Raw genomic sequence first — 24,122 nt, forward strand, 5'->3', positions numbered from 1 at the left:
TGATTTTTGTAACAAGATAAATGTTAAAAATGATTGTTCTTCAAACACAATGAACATGTGTTTCAATAAACAATACCGATGGGGGAAAATTGGACAGTATGTATTCACATTGTGCTTGGCCATCGGCCTGAAAAGAACATTGTCAAGGACTTCTTTGTGAGCCAGCGTCTCTTTTGTCTTTGCATATAGTGCTTTGAAAATTAAATAGAAAAATGATTTCTAACTATGATGTTGCAATGTGATCTGTATAACTGTATCTTCATGGCTAAATTCAGCTGGCAAAACCTCTCTTGAAAGATCAGACTTCACTCTTTTAGATTTTGGTAGGCGATTAAATGAATAAGGTGGCTTTCTCATCTTTCAGCTCAAATGCATTCTGATATCATAATGTGAAATTGACAATACTGTTGTAGTTCTTTTGTAGTGTTATTTTGTTTTGGACTAACAGAATAGAGTCAGGAACAAGGCAGTGAGTGGCAGGAGATGATGAGGGTTTTTAAAACCATGGAAGAATACAAGCAAAAATTAGGAGAGAAAAAGTAGGGGCTGTGGCTAAGTGGTAGATCATCTGCTTGGCATGCAGGGGGTCCCGGGTTCAGTCCCCGGCATCTCCAGTTAAAGGGACTAGGCAAGTAGGTGATGTGAAAGACCTTTGCCTGAGAACCTGGAGAGCCGCTGCCAGTCTGAGTAGACAATACTGACTTCGTTGGGCCAAGGGTCTGATTCAGTATAAGGAAGCTTCATGTGTTCATTCCTTCTTCTCTCCAGACCCATTTTCTCATTTATGTCTGGATGTTCCCATATGGGCAGATTCCCCACTTCTGTTTTGTGCATGAGTGGGCAGGATCATCCCTTTACCTTTATGTTGAGAGTTCATCCCTACAGAACATAAACAGTAGTGCAGCTATGTTGCAAACCAATTAAATACAGTAGTTAAGTCACCTCCCCATGACATGAAATGACTGAAGAGAGACTGGGGTGGGGGGCTCTTAGCAAAAGAGAGGAAGGGATATTGAGAATGTTCTAGCTCATGGAACAGCAGTAACTTCATCGAGACCTAGGGAGGAATTTCTGTGGAAAAGTTCTTGGTTTCCCATGTGAATTATCTTAGGTATGGAAGGAACATTTGAGTCAAGTTGGCCTACTGTGGGGTTACTCACAGTGTGTGCATTTACAGAAGCTTTATTTAAAAAAACAAAGGACAAAAGGAGATGTATCAATACATAACGTGAAATACGGTCTTTGGTCTCTGCAACTTGACAGTGTTCTTTTCAAGAAATCTACTTGCATGCAGTGTCTTCTGTGGCACTTTAAAATCCATTGGATTCTGCTTTTGTTATTCACTAACTTTGTAGAATGTGTTTGTTACTGTTTTGCAGATGCAAAAGCTCATGAGGGCTGCTAGAGAAGGCACCAAAGATGGCCTTGAAAAAACTAAAGCTGCTGTGAAGAAAGGTCGATCGTTCATTAAAACAAAGTCATTCATTGGTCAAGGTATATATTGATCTTTTTTTTTTGTTTTAATGGACACTAGTAATTATATCAGTGGCTCAGGAAATGCTAGCTATATTATAGGGCATGTGTATTGAACATCCGACAGATTCTATATGTTTTAAACGCAATTAAAACATTTATGATGGGAAAATGATCAGTTGTCTAAGCTTTTTAGGTGGCTATTGACTAGGATGAGAAACAACCCTATAATATCCTTAAAATCGTATTTTGCAAAAACATAGTGTTCAAGAATAAAGGGTTGGATCCATTGCAAAATTTCCACTTGTGCTGGAGCTCTTACACAGGTGGAAGTGCAGGACAAAGACCGCGGTACTACCTGCACTAAGTCAAACCTACTGTATCCCCACTTGTGTTTCTGTTTGCACAAGATACTCTGGAACTAATTCATGTACCCTATAACATATAAGGAGGAAAGCACTAGGTGTTGCACAAGATCTTAAAAAAGGTAAAGATCCCCTGTGCAAGCACCGGGTCATTCCTGATCCATGGGGTGACGTCACATCCCTACTTTGTTTATGGGGTGTTTTGCCAGTGCCTTCCCCAGTCATCTTCCCTTTACCCCCAGCAAGCTGGTACTCATTTTACCAACCTCGGAAGGATGGAAGGCTGAGTCAACCTTGAGCCAACTACCTGAAACCAACTTCCGTCAAGATCGAACTCAGGTCATGAGCAGAGCTTGGACTGCAGTACTGCACCTTACCACTCTGCACCACGGGGCTTCTATTTTACACAAGTGGAATTGCGCTAAGCCCATTTATATTTCAGTTTTGCATCACTGGATCTCTGTATCAGGGTTGCCAACTGCCAAGTAGTAGCAGGAGATCTGCTAATTCAACTGATCTCCAGCCGATAGAGATCAGATCACCTGGAGAAAAATGGCCGCTTTGGCAATTGAACTCTATGGCATTGAAGTCCCTCCCCTCCACAAACCCCGCCCTCTTCAGGCTCCACCCCCAAAATCTCCCGCCAGTTGCGAAGAGGGACCTGGCAACCCTAGTATTAGTTGTGTATCAGTCGCTTGTACAGCAGGAAGGTGTTTAAGAAAATGGATTATACATTTTAAACCATATAAAACAGACCATTATTTTTATAATTTCCAGAACAGAAAAATAAAAGTATCAGCTTGACCAAGATTGTGCTGGTCCAGATAACGTCTGTGCTAGTAACAAAAAGTAAAAATGTGTATATTCTGTATATGTTTCAGTCTATCTTTGCTGAAGATAACAGCCATTAAATCCAACAGAAATGTTTCTTGAGTGGATGGAAGATCTCTTGTGATGTAAATTTTATTCGCAAGGCACGTATGCATTTTACTGTCTTCCAAGGTTATCTGAGTATTTCTTGGAAAGGAAATTAAGTTGAAATAATACTAATTCTTCTAATGTGACACAGACAATGATCCTGGGTCAAAGGGCTAAGGCTTATTCCAGTAAAGAATAATGTCCAAAGAGGTTCTTGGGATTGCTTTCCAGACTTGAAGATAGATTAATTTTCAGACACTGATAGGGGTTATTTGACCTTTACCAACTGGATAATGTTTGGCTTGTTTATTACACAGTCACTGACCTTGACGTTTGTTGGTAGAAGGCCATGTATTTTTGCTGGTGAATCATAATTTCAGATATTTAATCAGAATGCAGGCAGCTTTTTAAAAGACATACTTCATTGGGGTCTTCACAAAGAGTACTCAGTGTTAATATGCTTGGCTTGCAACAGATGTACACATGTCCTAGATAATAGTAATTGACTCCCTGATGGGTATCTTTATATACTTAATTATGCTGGTTGGGTTGGCTCCTGTGAAACATGAATGTAAAGGCACTTGGGGATACAGATTTATCTTCCCCAGCAGTCCCCTTTGACTCCTGAAAAGCTGATGCTGGAGATTGGGGGATCCTCTTGAACAAAACGCCATGGGCAATTGCAACTGAGGAGAAGGAATTGCCACTGACTCTTTCTCGTATTAGAAGCACCACTGGCAGAAGAAGGAGTTGGGGCAACTTTTTACTGCATTCCCCTATGACATGGCATTTTGTTCACAAGACTCACCCACTATCAGCTTTTCAGCCATTGAAAGGGGCTGCTGGGAATGAGGAAAGTGGGAAAGATCTTGCCTGCCAACAGTGATGCATTTGGAGTTCATTGGATCCAGCTGCTACATCTCTGCTGCACACTTCCAAGTATTGTTTACTGCAAACCTATATGAAGAAGAAGAGTTGGTTTTTGTATGCCAACTTTCTCTACCACTTAAGGAAGAATCAAACCAGTTTACAACACCTTCCCTTCCCCTCCCCACAACAGACACCCTGTGAGGTAGGTGTAGCTGAGAGAGCTCTAAGAGCTGTGACTCTAGCCCAAGGTCACCCAGTTGGCTTCATGTGTAGGAGTGGGGAAACAAATCCAGTTCACCAAATTAGCGTCCACCGCTCATGTGGAGGAGTGGGGAATCAAACCCGGTTCTCCAAATCAGAGTCCACTGCTCCAAACCACCATTCTTAATCACTGCACCATGCTGCTTCTCTATGCTTCTGTAACTTATAAACTGCCCTAAATCCTAATGTTGGAAGTTGCCACAAATACATCCCTAAGGTAAAGGTAAAGGTCCCCTGTGCAAGCACCAGGTCATTCCTGACCCATGGGGTGACGTCACATCCTGACGTTTCCAAGGCAGACTTTGTTTGTGGGGTGGTTTACCAGTGCCTTCCCCAGTCATTTTCCCTTTACCCCCAGCAAGCTGGGTACTCATTTGACCAACCTCAGAAGGATGGAAGGCTGAGTCAAGCTTGAGCCGGCTACCTGAAACCAACTTCCGTCAGGATCGAACTCAGGTCGTGAGCAGAGCTTTTGACTGCAGTACTGCAGCTTAACACTCTGCGCCACGGGGTTCCTAAGCTGCCAATTTTTTCCTGTTGCAATTGACTTCCCCAGCATGCTCTTCAGGTAACTTAAGAACTTCTTCTCATGCTGGTATAGAAGCATCATGAAGACAGCAGAAGCAACAAACAATAATGTTATATTGGTTCTTGTAGGTTATCCGTGAAAGCCTTCGACAATAATGTTATAGTTTATATGGCACATTCAAAGAAAATCTGTTTTTATGTTATCAGTCTCTCCCTATTTTTGAATATTACATTGACAGTGTAATCCTAAGAGGAGTTACATTCTTCTAAGGTCATTGAAATTAAAAATTATAGATAAACTTTACACCAGACTGCCTTCAGAACAATTAAAAAATGTGGGAATTGGACTTAATGGTGTAATGCTGAAGCAGATACAGTAATGCTGAAGTTAATCTCCTCTGAAGAACAATCGATTCATTTCGTATATGTGAATTAACACTGAAATTCAAGCATTTTAAATTATTTCTAGACCACAGATCATCTTCTCTGGAAGAAGAAGAGCTATTTATTGATGTAGACTGCATGCACACAGAGGCGATCATGACTCCAATGCCTGACGGTTTATCACAACAACAGGTTTGTGCATTAGATAGACACTGTTGAATGCAAAAGCACATTTATCTGACATTATTTGATATTCTATGAGGCATTTGTACTTTCAGTTGTGTATTTATACAGTGTGGTATTTTTAAAAAACCTTATACAAAACTGAAATAAAACCCAACTTTGATTAAAATTTGCTGACCGAAGCAGCGTTTCAAATGCCCGGAGATTTTTTCTCCTACAGAACATTGCATTGCATAAATCTGCATATTAATTGTAGCTCAACTCTAACTCTTTCCAGACAGCATGTTAACTAATGTACTCAGGAAATTTTGATGTGCTCATTTCCCTGTTTAGTTGCTTTTTTGCAAATCAGTGGAAATCTAACTAGCAGCAAATCAGTGGAAATCTAACTAGCAGCAAAAGTAAAATTGGCAGTTAGTAACTTTCACCTGGAGAACTCCTTAGGCTCCAGGAGTATGGCTTTCATTTGCACAATATTTTTGTTAATGTAATTGCCCGTACACACCTGTATTAGACTTTTGTGGCTTCAGGGAGATGAAAATGTATTTTCGTAAAGCTTCCTCCTTTGGTTCTCTGTCATCAGATGCCAAATGAGCAGCTGTTTACATGCCTATACTGAATGAAGTAAGAGTATGCTTAGAAAAGTTTGTTTAAGACCTGCACATATGGCTCCTTACCACATGGGGGCGAAATAAGATGCCTGCTTCTTGCTTATCTCTCCACCTGTGTGCTTAGCTGCTCAAGGGAGACAAGACCTGCTAGGTTAATGACTCGTTCCTTCTCTTGTCATGATTTTAGTTCAGAAAGGCTTGTTTTCTGCATCTAAAAATAAATCTACAATGGTAGCTGGACTGTACTTTTGACTGCTTGCGCTGTTTTATCATTTGTCAGAGATGCATTATCGTATTGTGCCCCCTCTGGAGCATGTCATAGTATGCAGTAAAAATCTGTATTCTAAATTAGAGTCAGCCTTTGCACAAGCTGTAAAAGCGTTCGCTATACTATAGGGAGATGACAAGATAAATTATGGTTGTATCGGTTCCTGCCTCTCAAAAAAATCCCAAGAAATGTGAGAAAATACTTGGGAGGGCTACATAGAATCATAGAGTTGGAAGGGACCACCAGAGTCATCTAGTCCCAACCCCCTGCACAATACAGGAAATTCACAACTACCTCCTCCCCACACCCCCAGTGACCCCTGCTCCACATCCAGAAGATGCCCCCCCAAAAACCCTTCTAGGATCCCTGGCCAATCTGGCCTGGAGGAAAAATTGCTTCCTGACTGCAAAGTGGCGATCGGAACTACTCTGGGCATGCAAAAAAGGGTCACAAGAGCCAAAAACGGATGCAAACCTTCCTGCCCTCCCTCTCATGAACTGCCTAACTTCACAGAATCAGCATCACTGACAGATGGCCATCTATGTTTTGAAATCACTTTTTGTGCGACACAAGACAGGCAATAGAAAGTATTGCTTCACAGTGGACTCATGGCTATGGGATGTTGTAATGGCCACCAGGTTACATTTCTTTAAAAGGGATAGATCACGATGGGTAGCCATGGTAGTCTTTCGATAGCAGTAGAAAAGGACAAGAGTCTTGTAGCACCTTAAAGACTAACACAATTTCTGGCAGGGTGTGAGTTTTCGTGAGCCACGGCTCACTTCTTCATTCCAGCTATATCTGAAGAAGTGAGCGGCGGCTCACAAAAGCTCATACCCTGCTAACAATTTGGTTAGCCTTTAAGGTGCTACTGGACTCTTGCCCTTTAAAAGGGGTATGTCAGGTTCACATAGGAGGAAACCTCCATGAATGGGAGCAATATATGACTGAATGCCATTTATAAGGGATACTAATGAGAAGCTTTGGCCTTTGTGTCTGGGGTATTGGGCCGACACTGTGGAGGATACGTGCTGGAGCAGATGGACTGTCTGTTGGATCTAGCAGGGCTGTTCTTATTTCTAAAACATCTGGCTTTTGTTTTGGGCAGTGAGTGCCTGAGCCACCAGACTGAGTTGTTAAGATATGGCAGAGTGCTCATGAACTTTCTAAATTCTCAGGAATTAAAACTATTAGCCCACATGCCCTTATAGACAGATGGGTCTTTGTTGTTAGTGGATAGGCATGCAAGGAAGGGGACTGAAATTACTATTGAATAATTAGCTGATAGGCTTAGAGAAAGGACCAGCTTATTACCCTTTCTCCAAAAGCATTGAAGTGTTGCGTCTGCTTGATGCAACAGATGTTGCATAACATCTGTTGAATGACTGGTTCCAGATGTCTTCTCCACTCATTGCTGCAATACTGTTGCTTTCAGAGCATGGAAGTGAGCAGCACAAGCTTGCCTTCATGGAGATACAGTTCCACAGTGGTCTCCCCTCTTCTGCAGGGAAAGGCAAAGTGCGGTGAATTCCATTTTTGCATGGGACAGTGCATGAGACAGCAGAAGTTCGTATTCCCATGCAGGATGTAAGATGAATCCCTCAGTCTTCCTTTCCTGCAGTTTATTGGGAGGTATTCATTGGTGCAATAGAAGCAAATTTTTAGAACGACCCAATGACATTCATGTATTCTCTTTTAGGTTATTTATTTATTTATTATTTCCATTTGTTACCCCGCTCTTCCCGGCCAAAGCCAGGCTCAGAGTGGCTTACAGAATATAAATGTCATATTAATCAATAAAAGCATTAAAACATTTGTAACTGTTTTTGTTACATATTTGTAACTGTTTTTTTATGTAACAGGTTGTGAGAAGATATATTTTAGGCGCTGTCGTTGACAGTGAGAAGAATTACGTGGATGCTCTCAAAAGGATTCTAGAGGTAACCAAATACATTTAGCCTTTTTTCTAAACTCAAACGCAGATGGGTTATTATTTCATTGGAGCTGAGGTGAAACTCATTACTTTTCTGATTCATTCTTACCAATTTATTTATTTTGCACTATAAACACGAATTTAAATCATCATTAATAAAATATTATTATTTAAATAATATATATATATATATATATATTTTACTCCAGCAATATGAGAAGCCACTTTCAGAGTTGGAACCCAAACTACTGAGTGAAAGAAAACTAAAGATGGTCTTCTATCGAATTAAAGAAATTCTTCAGTGTCATTCAATGTTCCAGATTGCTCTGGCCAGTCGTGTTTCTGAGTGGGATTCTGTTGAAATGATTGGAGATGTTTTTGTTGCATCAGTAAGTAATCAGTCATTGGGTGGGCAGAGGGAGGAGTAATATCGTGTGAACCCTTAATGCCCTACATATTGTATATCATCATATTTGTGACAAACTGGGGAAAATATTGTCACAAAGAAATACGTGTGCCCAAGTGCAGATTAGGCCTTTTGCAAAAGTTCTAATAGAGCCAGTAATTTGTTGTTATTGTTTTTAGGAAAGGTGTTAATTTTCTTTGCATAGGTGTTAAAATATTCATGCTGCATACTCCATGCTAACTAGTACTAGAACATATGCATAAGGTACATCTCTAATGCTACTATTTTTTTAATGTATTTTCAGTTTTCTAAATCTATGGTACTAGATGCGTATAGTGAATATGTGAACAATTTTAGCACTGCAGTGGGGATTCTTAAGAAAACATGTGCCACAAAGCCTGCCTTCCTAGAGTTTTTAAAGGTGAGTGCATTTAGGTTTTTTTTTTAAGTAGATAAGAAGAAAACGGGGTCTTTAAATTGAGGGAAGAATCTCAATTAGAAGCTTAAATATATTAAAACTGGAAATCCTTGTCTGGGTTTTCAAAACTTTCTCAATTAGGAGCCAGTTGGGGGCTGAAAACATCCATGGTCCTGTCATGAATTTCCTGAGTGTTGTCTTGTTAAGCCCTTGGTTGGATGAGTCTGTTTTGTTAATTGGTACACAGCTCAGTTTTGTGGAATGTCATAGCAACTGAATACGAATGCTTCACCCTTTCAGTGGCCATTGTTTAATCAATTCTGCACTGAACAAGCCAAATATAGTACAGATTTGTTTGTTTGTGTATGTTTGTATATGTTTTTAACATTCATATGCTGTGTGTGTATGTATGCGTGTATATATATATATACTGTCACTATATAGGTCCCTGAAATGCATTCATTACAAGTAAAATGTACACTTTCTGTACTCACTCACTGATTAATAAGAATGGGAGAGATTCTGCTGGTCTGTACTACAACGTCCTTGCCACAATTTCCAGTCATATCTGGGATATCACATGATCTAGGGGTTCTGCAGCTTCCACCAGTTCTTCCTCAGCTGGAACAGTCTCAGTAGATCTTGGACATCCGAGTTGGTAGCTTTTTCTTGCAGTCTGTTGCTGCAGTTCCAACCTATCACTGCAGAGGTTGTACGATGACAGGTCCTTCAGATTCTGGATATTCCTGGGGTCTGACTGCTGGGCAGTCTGGCAGAGTTTGTAGGAGGTAGCTGTAATTAATAGTAATGTACTGGGAGGACCTCCTGCTTTACTTCAGTCTAAGGAATATTGTTCTATTTGGGTTCCACTTTGTTATGCTGTCTTTGGTAACAACAAAAGCAGCACAGCTTGCAGTAATTGACCGTTTTCTTTCATGTACCCTACAACTTCTAGCATTGCAAAATCAGTCAAATCATAGAATCATATCATAGAATCATAGAGTTGGAAGGGACCACCAGGGTCATCTAGTCCAACCCCCCTCCCAATGCAGGAAACTCACAACTGCCTCCCCCACCCCCCCAGTGACCCCTAGAAGATGGCCACGATGCCCTCCCTCCCTTGAACTGCCCAAGGTCATGGAATCAGCATTGGTGACAGAGATAGCCATCTAGCCTCTGCTTAAAAACCTCCAGGGGAGGAGTACTTACCACTTCTCGAGGAAGTCTGTTCCTGTATATTAGTTAAAATTCTATATTCTTTGGGACTCTGCTGATCAAGGTACAAGTTTAAGTAATATTTCACATGTGATAACTGTGAATGCACACACATAGCCAAATTTCCATTTCCAGTTTTATGTATCTAGTTGAAATGCATGGTATACTTCTATATTAGTAATGTTAATGTAGTACTTGTCAGCATGTCACACACGTTGTTTTATTGTAATCCTCACAAAATCGCTCTATTATCACCCTGATATTGCAGACAGGGACCAGAGACTGGTTAGGAAAGTGCTTTTACAAAGGCCACATCATGGCACAGGTAATATTTGAACCAAGAACCTCCTGGAACAGATGCTGTGCTGTTTTAAAGGTGAAGTCTTTACAGACATCTCACCAATGTTGATCCATGAACTATAGATATCTAGTTCAGATCCTGTGTTAAAGCATAATGTTTAGATTTTCTCACAAGCAATACTGACAATATAGCTAACAAAGCAGTAACTGAGACTTTCCTCATTACAGCTATGCCAAGAATCTAGTCCTGATAGAATTACACTCTATGGCTTAATGATGAAACCCATACAACGTTTTCCTCAATTCATCCTCCTGCTACAGGCAAGTCATGGTGTTATCAGGTTGGGGGATTTCTCTCTTGGATCTTCTGCTTTGATAGGTCCCTGTGAGATCTTCGATGTGCTTTGGCAAAGTACTGTAGTAGTACTGAACAGAATAAAATGAGATTGGTTGAAATGTTAATAGAGGGCTATTGGGAACCGAGATAAAGTTAGGATTATTTGTTTGAAACCACTGAATATTTCTTCAGGCAAGGCTGAATAAAGAATAAATAACAGTGTCTCAAAGAAGGTGTACAAAGCTGTTGTTCAAAAACAAATGAAAATGGCTAAAACAGATGCTAAATAATCTGTCTTCTCAGCTGCACCCCCCACCCCTACACAAAGGTGACGATAAAAACCGACCACTTTGGGGGATTTGATCATCTTAACATAAGGATGGAATTCTGTGATGGTGAAGTACTACGAGTGCATGTCGTGTCATGCTTCAAATGCAGATTGTATTGTCAAGCAGATTCCATTGGTAGTCTGTCGATACACCGATGGGGCAGAGTGAGGTTGATCATTATGATGGATTATAGAGGATAAAGCATCCTGAACTGGGCTGCAACAGAAATAATGACGGTTCTGCTTTCTCTTTTTCGTCTTTGTTTTAAGGACATGTTAAAGAACACTACGAAAGGCCACCCTGACAGGCTGCCTCTGCAGATGGCTCTCACGGAGCTTGAGATGCTGGCAGAGAAACTGAATGAGAGGAAAAAGGATGCAGATCAGCGCTGTGAAATAAAACAGATAGCAAAGGCCATGAATGAGCGATATCTAAACAAGGTTGGTACAGCACAGTTTGCTCCCTCCTAATTTCTTCATTGAGAAAATGGATTAAAATGCAGAGGTTTTGACACTCGGATGGTGTGGAATGTTTTGGTTTTTCTGTGCTGTACGTATGTGGGATTATGAGAATGTTATTCCATTGAACTGCATGGAGCTTCATATTAATGACAGATTATTTTTCAAAGATACAGTTGTTCATCATCACAATTGTTCTGGTTATTGACCAGCCCTTCCGATGACTCCTGCACAAACGTATTTCCAGTTTTATAGAAACTGGAAAAGCTTTTTATCTTTTCTTATAATGTTTTAGGAAAGTAGATTTTAACGTTCAGGAACAAAAAAAAATCTGTATGATTTAGAACACCAGCATAAATATCAAATATTAATGAACCAAAGTTAAGGACTTTTACTTCTTATGGATTTCAAGGCTGTGTTGTGCATTGTTGGATATTACACTATCATCATTTGCACCTGGATTTTCCTGTGTGGACAAGTCAATCTGGTTGCAAAGGGTTGCTGTAAACCAATGACAGCACAATATCCACAAAAAGTGTGGATGCAGCCCAAAGTGAAAAAGAGAGCTCATGGCTCATTCTTCAGACACTCTTCACAATAGAATTATCAGATGAATGTATCAATTGGTCAGTTTTTTCCTGTTTGTTCTTGCTGTATCCTCATCATAGCTCCCTCCTCCACATTAGCTATGGGAGGGCATTTTTTCCTGTCCCCTGTTGTAGCAAGAGTAACCAAGAAAGGGAAGCAATGGTACAGAACAGCCAATTATCTCTATCACATTTTTATATCACATCCTTTTTGCAAGTTGCTAAGGGTGGCATATATGTTTGTCATAGCAAACCCAGTAAGGTAGGTTAGGATGGATGACAGTGATTGGGCACTAGGGAGCTTCCTAGTGGAGCGGGGGAATTGAGCTCCCAACTCCCCAGTCCCAGTGCAACACTCTGACCGCTACACTGAGCTGGCTTTCAACACTGGAGCAAGTAGTGAGAGGCAAGACGAAGGGTACTTTCGCACATGCTGAATAATGCACTTTCAGTCCACTTCCGATGCACTTCAACGATTATTTGCAAGTGGATTTTACCGTTTCACACAGTAAAATCCATCTGCAAAGTACATCGAAAATGGATTGAAAGTGCATTATTCAGCATGTGTGAAAGCGCCCCAAGAGTCTTATTATGCTCTTTTGCCACTATGCTCTTATGTCAGTTCCATTCTGAACACAGGCATGGCTGATGAATGTGTCGTGCACCCTTCTTTTTATGATGTAAAACTAAATACCCTTGGGTGGGATGTTGTCCTTGGTGTTACATTCTTAAGAGGGGATAGTGATAGGCCCTTGAGTTGCGAGCCTAGAAGAAAGAAAGACAGATGTGGAAGGAAAAGTCACTATGGCCAATAGTCCTGTTAATAGACCACTCAAGAACCTTTGAGGTTGAAGCCTTGATCTTTTATGTTCAAAACAGCTCTGCAAGAAAGCTAGGTGATGACTGGGGCAGCAAACAGTAAAGAAATGCCCCTAATGGGAATGATGTGATGTCTTCAGCACCACAGAACAAGGTTAAGGAAAGAGTGGCTTACCATTTATATGGATTCATGTATGCTTTAAAGGTATATAGGCACAGCTGTAGCATTGCAAATTGGCTAATATATTCTTTTCATACTTCAGTTACTTAGCAGTGGCAACAGATACCTCATACGAACTGATGATATGCTGGAAACTGTTTACAATGACCGAGGGGAAATAGTCAAGACCAAAGAACGGCGGCTGTTCATGTTAAACGACGTATTAATGTGTGCTACCGTGCATGTCCGGTAAGGTTACCACTCACATAAGTGCCAGAAAGCATGAGACAAAAAGAGATGTACACATTCTGCGCACACATTCTGATGCTGATAGGAAGTTTTCGTCTTGAGCTACAGAAACTGTGTTCTCGATAGCTTAGTGTTAAAATTGTACGATTTTGTTTTATTTAAAGCATGTGTCTGCCACCTTTCTACCAAACTCAGGGTCTTCAAGGCAGCAAACGTTAAAACATGTCAAACATTAGAACAATTAATCAAAACATATTAGCACACAATGAGGAGGAGGACTAATAGGAATGGCATTACATTATTAACAATGTAGGGGTTCCAGTTGCAGTGGCAGAGCACATGTATTGCATGCTGAAGATTCAGTGTTCACTTCCTAAAATATGGGCTGCAAAAAGCCTCTTATCAAGTCTCTGGAAAGCCCCTGCCAGTATACTGATATCTCAGTAGTCTGGCATAGCGTAAACACAGCTCCTCATGCTATATAAGGAGAGCGATTGGGGAGGGGGGAGAAGCCGCAGCAGGACTGGCAGTATGTCCGTTAGTGGTGAGGGGGGTTTGAGATCCACAGTGTGCCCGCCTGTGTCAGATGGGGGGCAGAAGGAGGGGGTGATGGTGGGGCAGAAAGAGAGTGATGGGGTGGGAGGCAAAAAGAGAGAAAGTGTGTGATGGGTGGGGGCAGAAAGAGAGCAAGAGAGAGTGATGGGGCAGAAAGAGGGAATGATGGGGTTGGGTGGGGACAAAAGAGTGAGAAAGAGTGACGGTCTAGGGAGCAGAAAGAGAGAGAAAGAGTGACGAGGTGGGGCAGAAAGGGAGAAGGAGTGACAGGCATGGGGGGAGGAAAGAGTTCTGCAGGGCGTGTAAGACAGAGCTATTCCACCAGGTCTATGATAGAGGACAGCCGAAGGTAATATCAATGCTGGCTTCCCTATTCCCTCCCCCCCTTTATCTACAACTTCTGATTACTGAATTATGGGAGGGGGGGTTCCGACCTGGTTTGAAGGTCTCACCTTGTTGTTGGCATCCTGCTCTAGTAGGCACCATATTATACAGTGCCTGGTGTTACTAATTTTAGAAATAATATTTTATTGGTTTTAATGTATTTTATTGTTTTAATGTTGTTTTAATGTTGTTACACGCCCTGAGCCTGGCCTTGGCCGGGAAGGGCGGGTTATAAATTTAACAAACAAACAAATAAATAAAAGATAGTAAGAGAGGAGATGGGGGAGAGAAAGAGAGACCCTGAGAGAAGTGAGGGGAGAGGGGAGGAAGCAAAGGTGAGGAGGGAATGGGATGGCTGCTCCCGCAGGTTTCTTGCGAGTCCCCACTTTTTACCTCCCAATTGGTTGGATTGGATGTTGGATACAAGGCCAGTGTAGCGAAGCATTCAGGCGGAATCATGACGTCACATGGCTCTTCCCAAATGTGTCATTCTGTCTAGGACTGCCAACTGGCCTGGTGAAAAAATGTCCTGTCCCTTGTTGGAAACAGGCAGCTGAAGCTTTTCGTGGCATGGAGGTAACTAACATCACCTGCTACATAATGTCTCTTTAAACCTCTGCTAAAGGGACAGGACATTTCTCTTAAGCCTTTTGGCAACCCTAATTCTGTCCATTCTCATGGGTGGGCTGTTTAACATCACTCAAAACCTCAGCAACTAGATGCTTGTGTTGGGCCTTGCCCTTTTAATCTAAAAGTGTACACAAGCTTTCTGCTTTTTTTTGTTCTAGTCCAACCACATATTTAGTGTTGCCAGCTCTGGGTTGGGAAATACCTGAAGATTTTGGGGGCGGAGCCTAAGGAGGGCAGAGTTTGGAGAGGGGAGGGCCTTCAATGTCATAGAGTCCAATTACCAAAGCGGCTATTTTCTCCGTGTGAACTGATCTATATCTGCTGGAGATCAGTTGCAATAGCAGGAGGTTGGCAACCCTATACATCTTCCATGGTAGCACATTTACCTTATATCTGAGACCTGGTTGCAAGCTTTCCCTTATCTCAAAATCTGCCACAATAGATCCATACTTAATTTTGCTACAATACAAATAAAAGCAGTGTATTTAAAATTGGGTTATAATTCCTTTAGTTCTCCAAAGTTCAAAGATGTTTGTGTTTTTGGACCAAATATTTTTTGGGATCTAAATCGCTGCCAAAAAGCCTGCCATTTTTGAAATATAGACTACTTTTAGTTGAAGCTTTCTTTAATTCCTTTATAACTTGTAAGTGATCCATGGAAAATTTTCACTAACAGCAGACAGGACAATTTTTGCCATTTCCCCCTCCCACTGCAGACCTCCAACTCCCTCATGATTTTATTGAGGTTTCCCACCCTCCATGACTGGCATTTTAAACTGCAACAGGACGGGGAGGCAGGGAGGCAAGAAAGTCATGTTCTGCCGATGAAAAGTGACTTCCTGCCAGCAGGAAGGATTGGTGTGAGTGTGTGTGTGTAGGCACTCCAGGGTTGTACACTGGTATTGTTCATAGGCATGATGCAGGCATGCCCCCACATTTCCCCCCATTTTTCTCCCATCTGCCTTTGAGCCGCTGGTGGGGAATGGGGAGAGTCTGCTGGGAGGATCCGTGAGCAGAAATGTTCAGCAGGATACAAGCTTGTTTTGCTTTGGGAACTTATTTTCCCAACAAACTTTTTGTGTTTGTATATCACTTCTTCCATTGCAATTACATTAGAAATACATTTCTGTATGTGTATACAAGTTAGTGACACAAAGGGCAAAACCCCCCCAAACTCAACTTTAGCACTTGAATTCCATGCAGAATCATCACCAAGAAAAAGACCATTTAATCCACACTGTTATAAGGGCTCAATAGGTCAGACTCATAAATCGGGTTGCCAGCTCTGGGTTGGGAAATACCTGGAGATTTTTGGGGTTTGGAGATGGGAGGGCCTTCAGTGCCATAGAGTCCAATTGCCAAAGCAGACATTTTCTCCAGGTGAACCGATCTCTGTCGGCTGGAGATCAGTTGTAATAGCAGGAGATCTCCAGCTAGTGCCTGGAGGTTGGCAGCCCTACTAATAAAGCTTAGAACTCTATATCATGGAGTAAAATGTAGTTTATAAGCCCTATAATTGACAGTATTGTATCTAGCGTTCCTCTTACTGTGTGTAGAGTGCTTCTGCCTTGCTTTAGGTTGGCAAGTAGGGTTGCCAGGTCCCTCTTCACCGGCAGGAGGTTTTTGGGATGGAGCCTGAGGAGGGTGGGGTTTGAGAGGGGAGGGCCTTCAATGCCATAGAGTCCAATTGCCAAAGCAGCCATTTTCTCCAGGTGAACTGATCTCTATCGGCTGGAGATCAGTTGTAATAGCAGGAGATCTCCAACTAGTACCTGGAGGTTGGCAACCTTATTGGCAAGGCACGACTGTCTAATAATTGTAGCATATCTTCAATAAAATGCCCAGTAGAGTTACTCTAGGACAATGGAAAGCATAGCGCACATTCATGCCTGTGACAACTGTACATTGAAAAGGGCTTCCTAATAGCAAATGATCCTTGCCTGACACACACTTTGCAAACGTTTGCCTCATCTGGTTATGTGCATTTTCTGCCCTTTCTTGGGGATGTAGGCGAGGGTTGCAAATGCTGTGGGCTGGTTGGGTCGCTCTCTGCAAAGAAATTCTTCTTGGCTGCATCCCCATGGCAACTGTTCTGGCTCTTTTGTTAAATATATAAATATATAAAAATAAATGTATTAGTTAAAAGAAAAAAGATATAAAATAGAAAACGAAAACATTGGTCCTTTTCATACAAAATAAAATTATACATAAAATGTGGTTATCAAGTTTTGTATAGCACAATAGTAAATAGAAAAAGTTAATAGAAAGCTCATACCCTGCCAGAAATTTTGTTCGTCTTTGAGGTGCTCCTGGACTCTTTCTCTTTTCTACCACAATAGTAATGTAGTACAGTATTATAGAATAAATGGTGATAAAATAAAGAACTTAAAGGGATGATGATGATTATAAATCTGAGCATAAATTTCAAAAATTATTTCTCAGATATTGAAAATTAGGTTTGTACATTATTGTCATCTATCCATTATATATTTAAATGTTTTCCCCCTTCTTCCCCCCCTTATCACCTTTTCATACAATATAACAAAAGGATTATTAGTAATTCATATATATTATTTCAACTATGTCCTCCTCTGCTTCCCATTTTTAAAGAACAATATGAGTAGTATGCTTTCTAGTTGTCTTGAAATTCTTTGGTTGGTCTATTATTCACATAGTTTGTTAGTTTTGCCATTACTACATTTTTGGCTACTTTACTTTCCCAGTCCTCCCTCCGTGGACAATCTTCTGCTTTCTATTTTGATGCGAATATAACTCTGGCCGCTATTATCATATATCTAAACTGTTCTTTCAAGATTTTGGAATGTTTTTGGGCAGAAAGCCCAATAGTATACTCTTGGCTTCCATAGCAAATTTAATATTTTAAATTTGCTGGATTTAAACGTGTATTTTTTTCTCTGATATTTTTTTCGTCTTTTTGTACGTCCACCCCATATGGTTGAGGTACCAGCCACCTCTCTGCATTTCCAACATTTCCCATTATAGTTCTTATCCATCGTGTGGTGTTTGATTTGAGAGTAGTTTGCACGACAGCACAAAGACAGCCAGTGATGATCTGGGAATTGCTAGGCAAGGTATTTCCTCAAATTTCAGCATCACACAGGATGGGGGAAAACAAAGGAAAGGTTACAAAACTGTTTTTTCCTTTTGGGTGATAGAATGATGATCGTTCAAGTAGGAAAAAATATTTATTTACTTTGCAGAAACAGCTTAAAACATCTTTTTCCCCAGGAAAGGTTTAAAAAATGGTGAGTACATTCTGTGGTTTTTTTTTGTTATTGTTGTATGCCGAAAACAAGGCTAGAATAATCTCTGCAGTGTGCTGTTATCCCTTATTGGGGAGGGGCCACGGCTCAGAGGTAGAGCATCTGCTTCGCATGCAGAACGTTCCAAGTTCAATCCCCAGCATCTCCAGTTTAAAAAAGGATCAGTTAGTAAGTTAGTAAGTGATGTGAAAGACCTTCAGCTTGGAGAGCTGCTGCCAGCTTTGTCTTAGTAGACAATGATGGGCCAATGACCTGGTTCAGTGTAAGGCACATTCATGTGTGTTCAGTGTAAGGAAAGCATACCCTGCATACAAAGGACAGAATATTTGGCAGTCAGTGCCATTTTATCTATTTTGTATTCTCTTTTTAGTTCTTCTCATGAAAGCAGCAGCATTGTGACTAGCCAAAGGTATTTACTAAAATGGAGCGTGCCCCTTGGACATGTGGAAGTCATAGAGTATGGGAGTAATGATGGTCAAGGCGAGAATTGTAGATTCCCTCCACAACATTCCTCCGAGACTATTGTTGTTAATCCTAAACCAAGTAAGTAATGCCTCATACTTATTTACTATGTAGAAAAAGAGTGTGTAAAGTACTTAACAAAACCTTTACAATACTATGCAATCTCACTCTGGTGTATATTAACTAAAATTTTGATGTTCAGAAAGCATGGTCTTTACCATATAGAAGGTGTGATCTTTTTGGTCTCTTCCTCTGTTTTGCAACATTTATAGCGTGGATTCTATAAATACTTTAAACAGGCTGGGATTGAAAGGCTCCTAGGAGTAAACGTGGAGGGAACTCCTCTCAGAACCCTCACACCCACAATTGATGTGTTTAAAAAGATAGCTTGTCAAAAATATGTTTTCCACCTTCTTAGCCCCCCCCCCAACTTAAAAAGCTGCTCCTGAAAATTAGGTGACCCTCCGAAACAGGATGAAGGATGAGGCTGTGGCAAGAGGGGAGTAATCAGAAATCCCTGCCTGTGCTGTGGTGCTGTGGTGCAAGTAGAGCAAGCTCCAAAACTGGGGCCAAGTCTTTTTCCTATTGTTTGTGTTGCTCTGGGTGGGGCACAGAGGTGTACTAGAAAGGGAACGGTATTAGAAATCTCTTCTGTAAACTTACTCTGTTTCTAAGCCCATGCCTGCATATTTAGCCCATGGATACAGGGGCACTAGACAAAGCAATGAGTATTGGTGTTCCGTTTGTTCTTGCATTTGTTATGGTTATTTTTGCGTTGCTAGGAATTAGACATAGGATGTACATCCTCGAGAAAATACCCTTGGCTCAAAAAAAAGTATTCTTATGTAGAGCAGATTTTGAAACCTTTTTGATATTACTAGTATCTTTTCTTATAAATGGGAAATGTAAATTTTTATGATTAGGGGCCTGATCCTATCTGGATCATAGCTCAGGTATTTTTTTAAAGAAGAAGAGGAGTTGGTTTTTTATATGCCAACTTTCTCTACCACTTAAGGGAGGATTGAACCGGCTTACAATCACCTTCCCTTCCCACGACAGACATCTTGTGAGGTAGATGGGTCTGAGAGAGCTGTGACTAGCCCAAGGTCACCTAGCTGGCTTCATGTGTAGGATTGGGGAAACCAACCTGGTTCACCAGGTTAGCATCTGCCGTTCATGTGGAGGAGTGGGGATTAAAACCCAGTTCTCCAGATTAGAGTCTACCGCTCCAAACCACCTCTCTTTACTACACCATGCTGGCTCCCAAAATAAGTATCCCAAAATATATCTATAATAATGTAATCGGATTCAGTATGCATGATTTTATACGACTTGTATGTCTTCTGTATTCCTTTCTAATATGGCTGGGAGAATCCCACACCCCTTGGGGAATACCCCTTCACAAAACAGCTAACAATATCAGGTGTGGCCCGTGTGGTTTTTATTTTTAAGTGCAAGCATGCCACCTGAATGACATGTGAATTCAGCCTAACAGCATTTGTAGAGCTTCAGAAACACGACCTGTAAAGGGTCTTGCAAATGGTAAAACTCCCTCCGTTGAACAAAGCCTAGAATCTTTGGACCTCTCTAGCCTGTTTTCCTCATTCTGTGTGTTGGAATAGGTCTTCTGGGTTCTCATTGTAAGAACAAAAGGTGGGGAGTAGATACCTCCTCTTAGAACTCCTTCATACAAAGTGAAATATTTTTGTTCTGAAAAAAGAATAAACGTTCCTTTCCAATCCTAACCTCTTCCCCCAGTTTTTAAACTCTAACGCGGTTTATCATTAGTATTTGTTAACTACTGAGGGGGCAGCTTCAGATGTTCTAAGAGACAGTGACTCATGCTTTTCTTTTTCATATTTTTGAGCTGTGTCTTATGGAGCTTCTGTCTGTTTCTAAAGGGAACACATTTTGCACGTTACATTGGAGGAGGAAAAAGAGTAACTGAGAATCATTCAAGTATCCTTTGTGGCACTGCAGACGCTTCTTAGAATATCAGAAGTAACTCTGGAGATCACATAAGAGTGGTTTAAATAATAATTCTGTGTATTCTAGAGGAGCCAGTGTGATGTAGTGGTTAAGAGTGGTGGACTCTAATCTGGGGAACCGGGTTCAATTTCCCACTCTTTCATATGAAGCCTGCTGGGTGATCTTGGGCCAGTCACAGTTCTCTCAGAACTGTCTCAGCCCACGCAGAGGCAGGCAATGGCAAACCACCTCCAAACATCTCTTGCCTTGAAAACTCTACTGGGTCTCCAAAGTCACCTGTGATTTGACAACACACACACATGCAACAGTTTAATATAGGTGTGTGTGTAACAACAACAACACCAGCCTAATAGCACCTTAAAGACTATCACATTTATTGAGACATAAGATTTTTTGTGAACCAGAACCTGCTTGGTCAGATATGCTTTCCTGTAATCAAATGCAAATTTTTACATTCATATGTAATGTATAATTGCAGTAAAATTTGTTCCAGCCAGGCTTGTTGCATGTACCTTGTTCCGCCCCTTTCCTTACTGCACCAAGAAACCAACCAGAATTACCATCTTGTGATGTAATGATACAAGTGTGCAGGTAGGCTGGAGTTAGGGCCAGGTGAGATGTTACAAAATCCTCATACCACCATATGTCATATCAGCAGACCTTTTCTGAGTTCTCTGTAGTAAAATTAATTCTCAGGCACATATAGAAAACAAGAGTTTAAGCTTCCCTCAATACTTTTTTCCTCATCTGAAACTAGCCCAGGAGCTAGTTTTGCCCTGTTGGGGAAATTTATATGTAGGCCATCAGTACATGAGGTTTACCCAGTGGGGTGAACAGTGGCTCCGCAGGGCCATTTCAGGTTAGGAAAATGGCAAGGAGGCGTAAGTCTTCTGTCCCTGCATGTGCCTGGGAATTAATTTCCAAGCATGAAACTTCAAATGCTCATCTGTAACCTGTGAATTGGCACTTAGTTTCCCCGCTCCTACACACGATGCCAGCTGGATGCCCTTGGGCTAACCACAGCTCTGATAGAGTTCTCTCAGCCCCACCTATCTCACAGGGTGTCTGTTGTGGGAGGGGAAGGGAAGGTGATTGTAAACCGGTTTGATTCTGCCTTAAGTGGTAGAGAAAGTCGGCATATAAAAACCAACTCTTCTCCTCCTCCTCCTCCTGACTTAATCCTTGCAGGCTGATCCTTGATATTGTGCGTGTGACGGAGTAACTCTGGTTAACCTGTGTGCCCACATTCGTACAACATTTATAACTAGAGGTAGCATTTAACTGTAATGTTCAGTGCAAGAAAGAAAGAGGGAAGAGCGAGGTGTGATGTCCAGCAGCAAGGTTTATGCACATTTCTTCCTTAACTGTTACATATGAAGTTTGATCACTGAAAGGATAAAAGGACTTGTGGAGGAGGCTGATGCATTTGCTGTTGGTGGCACTGATGGTTGGTTGCTGATTGTCCCTCTGCCCTTCTGAAGCTAGAGCACCTACTTTTAAGAATGTGTTGCGTTTTATAGCATGCCTTTGTTGAAAGCATCAATAAATTGTAGATGTATTGAATAGAGGAGGTGTTGGTTCAGAAGGTAGATGTTCTTGAGGAGCCTGATCTAATTAGGCTAGATAAGGTCAGGTTGACCCCGTTCAATCAAGTGAAGAGCCCTTGAGTGCTTCTGGATTCAGTCTTGCTCCTTGAGAAACTGGTTGGTGGTATTGCCAGAAGTGCTTCCTACACAGTGAATTCCTGAGCTCTGAGGGTGAAAGCCCTTAGGAGGCCAGGAAGGCGCTGCGCTGGCGTTAGGGCCCCCCACGTCGGGGTCCAGGCTACTAACGCCGGCGTTAGTGGCCCGAAAAACCAGCAAGGAGGACCGGATGCCGGTTTCTGGGGGCTGGCACGGCAGCGCCACCCCAGGATGCCTACGAGGCCTTCTGGCAGCATCCCACTGGCGTAAAGGCCTGTGTCATTGTCCCAGGAGGCGTTCCGAAAGGGGTTCCTGGGGTGGGCCAGGTGGAGGAGCTGCCATTAGACAGCTTCCTGTCCCCTTTCACCCCGGGAATGTTGGCGCCGACAAGAGCTTTTCTCTATGGGGCGAAAAGCCCTGTTTAAACTTTGAAAAGCCTCTAAAAGGCTCCCCCCACCCCGTTTTGAGCATCGGAGAAACAGTGTCGTACTCAGGCAGGAGTGTAGCGTGCAGGCAGTAACCAGGCCTGAGGCTTGGCCTCTGGTTTCAACAACAGCAATGGGAGTACTGCGTTGACCAGAGCCTGACGCAGACTTTTCTCTTCCCGTGGACCGGGCTAGACCAAGGTAATTAGCAGGTAAAGGAGTAGAGGCACTTACCAGTCCAATCTCCTTTTTTCTCAGATCAGGCATCAGCTTGCACACCGGGGTTGACTGGGATAGCTTCAGTTGCTGGAGCTTCTGTTTGCTTCTCTCAGTCAGTGGCCTTCAACATGTGTTGAACCCACAAGAACTCTGGCAATCTGCCTGGCCTTTTATCAGCCTTGCGGTTCCAGCATTTTCCACTCCTCCCTGATTAGGCTTGATTGTCTTTGCTCTATCTCTCAAGGCCCACCTGGCCTTTTGCCTTCGTTCCCTTAATTGAAGCCGGGCCCTGATTCTCTGCTTCTCAGCCGGCTTGGGAGAACTTGCAGGCGAGGAGTCCTGCTCTTCTTGCTGTTCTGTTTGCTGCCAGAATGAGCAGCCCTCATCCCCTGCCATGGGTCTTGGTGGCTCTGATGCCTGTTCCTGCTGTTCCAGTGCAGTCCTTGGAGGAACGGGCCCAGGTTCCCACTCCTCCTCTTCCTCAGAGGAGGAGGGCAGCTCAGGTTGGCCTACGACAAACGGGTTAGGAGGCGCCGCTGCTGCGCCTCCTCCCTGCCATTCCCCCACACCGAAACCTCAGGAATGCACTGACAGTGTACATCTGATTTGAAATCTGTTGTCTCTTCTTGATTCTGCTCACCTTGCCACGTTGATACATGTTCATGTAGTTTCGAGGTTGGGTTACTGTAGTGTGCTCTATATGGGGCTACACTTGTAGGAAACATTACATACATTTTGCAGGGATGTTGTTGTTCACTGCTTATTTTTTAATTTACATTTGCTTTTCTCGCTGATCAGGATCCAAAATGTTTTTTCACATCATTCTCCTCTCCTCCACCTTATTCTCTCAACAACCACCTTGAGAGGTAGGTTAGGCTGACAGATTGTGATCGGCCCAGGACGTTGGACTTACTTTGGGGGAGTCCATTTTCCTGAGATGATTTCTTTCCATTTTTTCCTGGAAGGAAAGACCTTCCAACCAGTTGCACATTTTAGTTGACCCCTTTTTATACCTTATCCAGCTCTAAGAGAGAATGGGAGGTATGAAGTTGTTATAATTGCATTTAAGAGAATTAAGTACTTAAGGATTACCTAGACTAGATCAGTCTGGCAGAATGTTTACACTTCTTATGGAACTGACCTTAATACATAACCAAATTCTTGTGCAAACTTTCTCCTTATTTCTGATGATGTCCTTAGTTTCAATTGCTTATATTTACATATTTTCAACTCTAAGAGTTGTTAGCCTAACAAAATCTTATCTGTGAGGAGAGTAAGTGTTGCAATATAGCTGACTTTTACAGCTCAGTATTCTATTTTACTTTTGATAAATTCTGTAAAACAGTGGAATTTCAAAACTCCTGGAGAAATGCTTGTTTGTTACATAATGTTCTCTGAAAAAGGAATAATAACTTGTGAC

The 24,122-nt window shown here is 41.9% G+C and overlaps 1 protein-coding gene across 1 annotated transcript in view; it reads left to right on the forward strand.

Annotated features, from left to right (window-relative positions):
- ARHGEF10 (Rho guanine nucleotide exchange factor 10) overlaps nt 1–24,122 on the forward strand; it is a 97,391-nt gene that overhangs the window by 20,485 nt on the left and 52,784 nt on the right. The window contains exons 9-17 of the mRNA XM_056856664.1: nt 1,380–1,494; nt 4,885–4,991; nt 7,724–7,801; nt 8,004–8,183; nt 8,505–8,621; nt 10,362–10,454; nt 11,069–11,239; nt 12,927–13,072; nt 18,296–18,468. Of these exons, the coding sequence (XP_056712642.1) occupies nt 1,380–1,494; nt 4,885–4,991; nt 7,724–7,801; nt 8,004–8,183; nt 8,505–8,621; nt 10,362–10,454; nt 11,069–11,239; nt 12,927–13,072; nt 18,296–18,468 (1,180 nt within the window). The remainder of the gene's footprint in view (nt 1–1,379; nt 1,495–4,884; nt 4,992–7,723; nt 7,802–8,003; nt 8,184–8,504; nt 8,622–10,361; nt 10,455–11,068; nt 11,240–12,926; nt 13,073–18,295; nt 18,469–24,122) is intronic.

This window comes from Euleptes europaea, chromosome 10 (assembly GCF_029931775.1).
Source record: "Euleptes europaea isolate rEulEur1 chromosome 10, rEulEur1.hap1, whole genome shotgun sequence".
NCBI lineage: Eukaryota > Metazoa > Chordata > Lepidosauria > Squamata > Sphaerodactylidae > Euleptes > Euleptes europaea.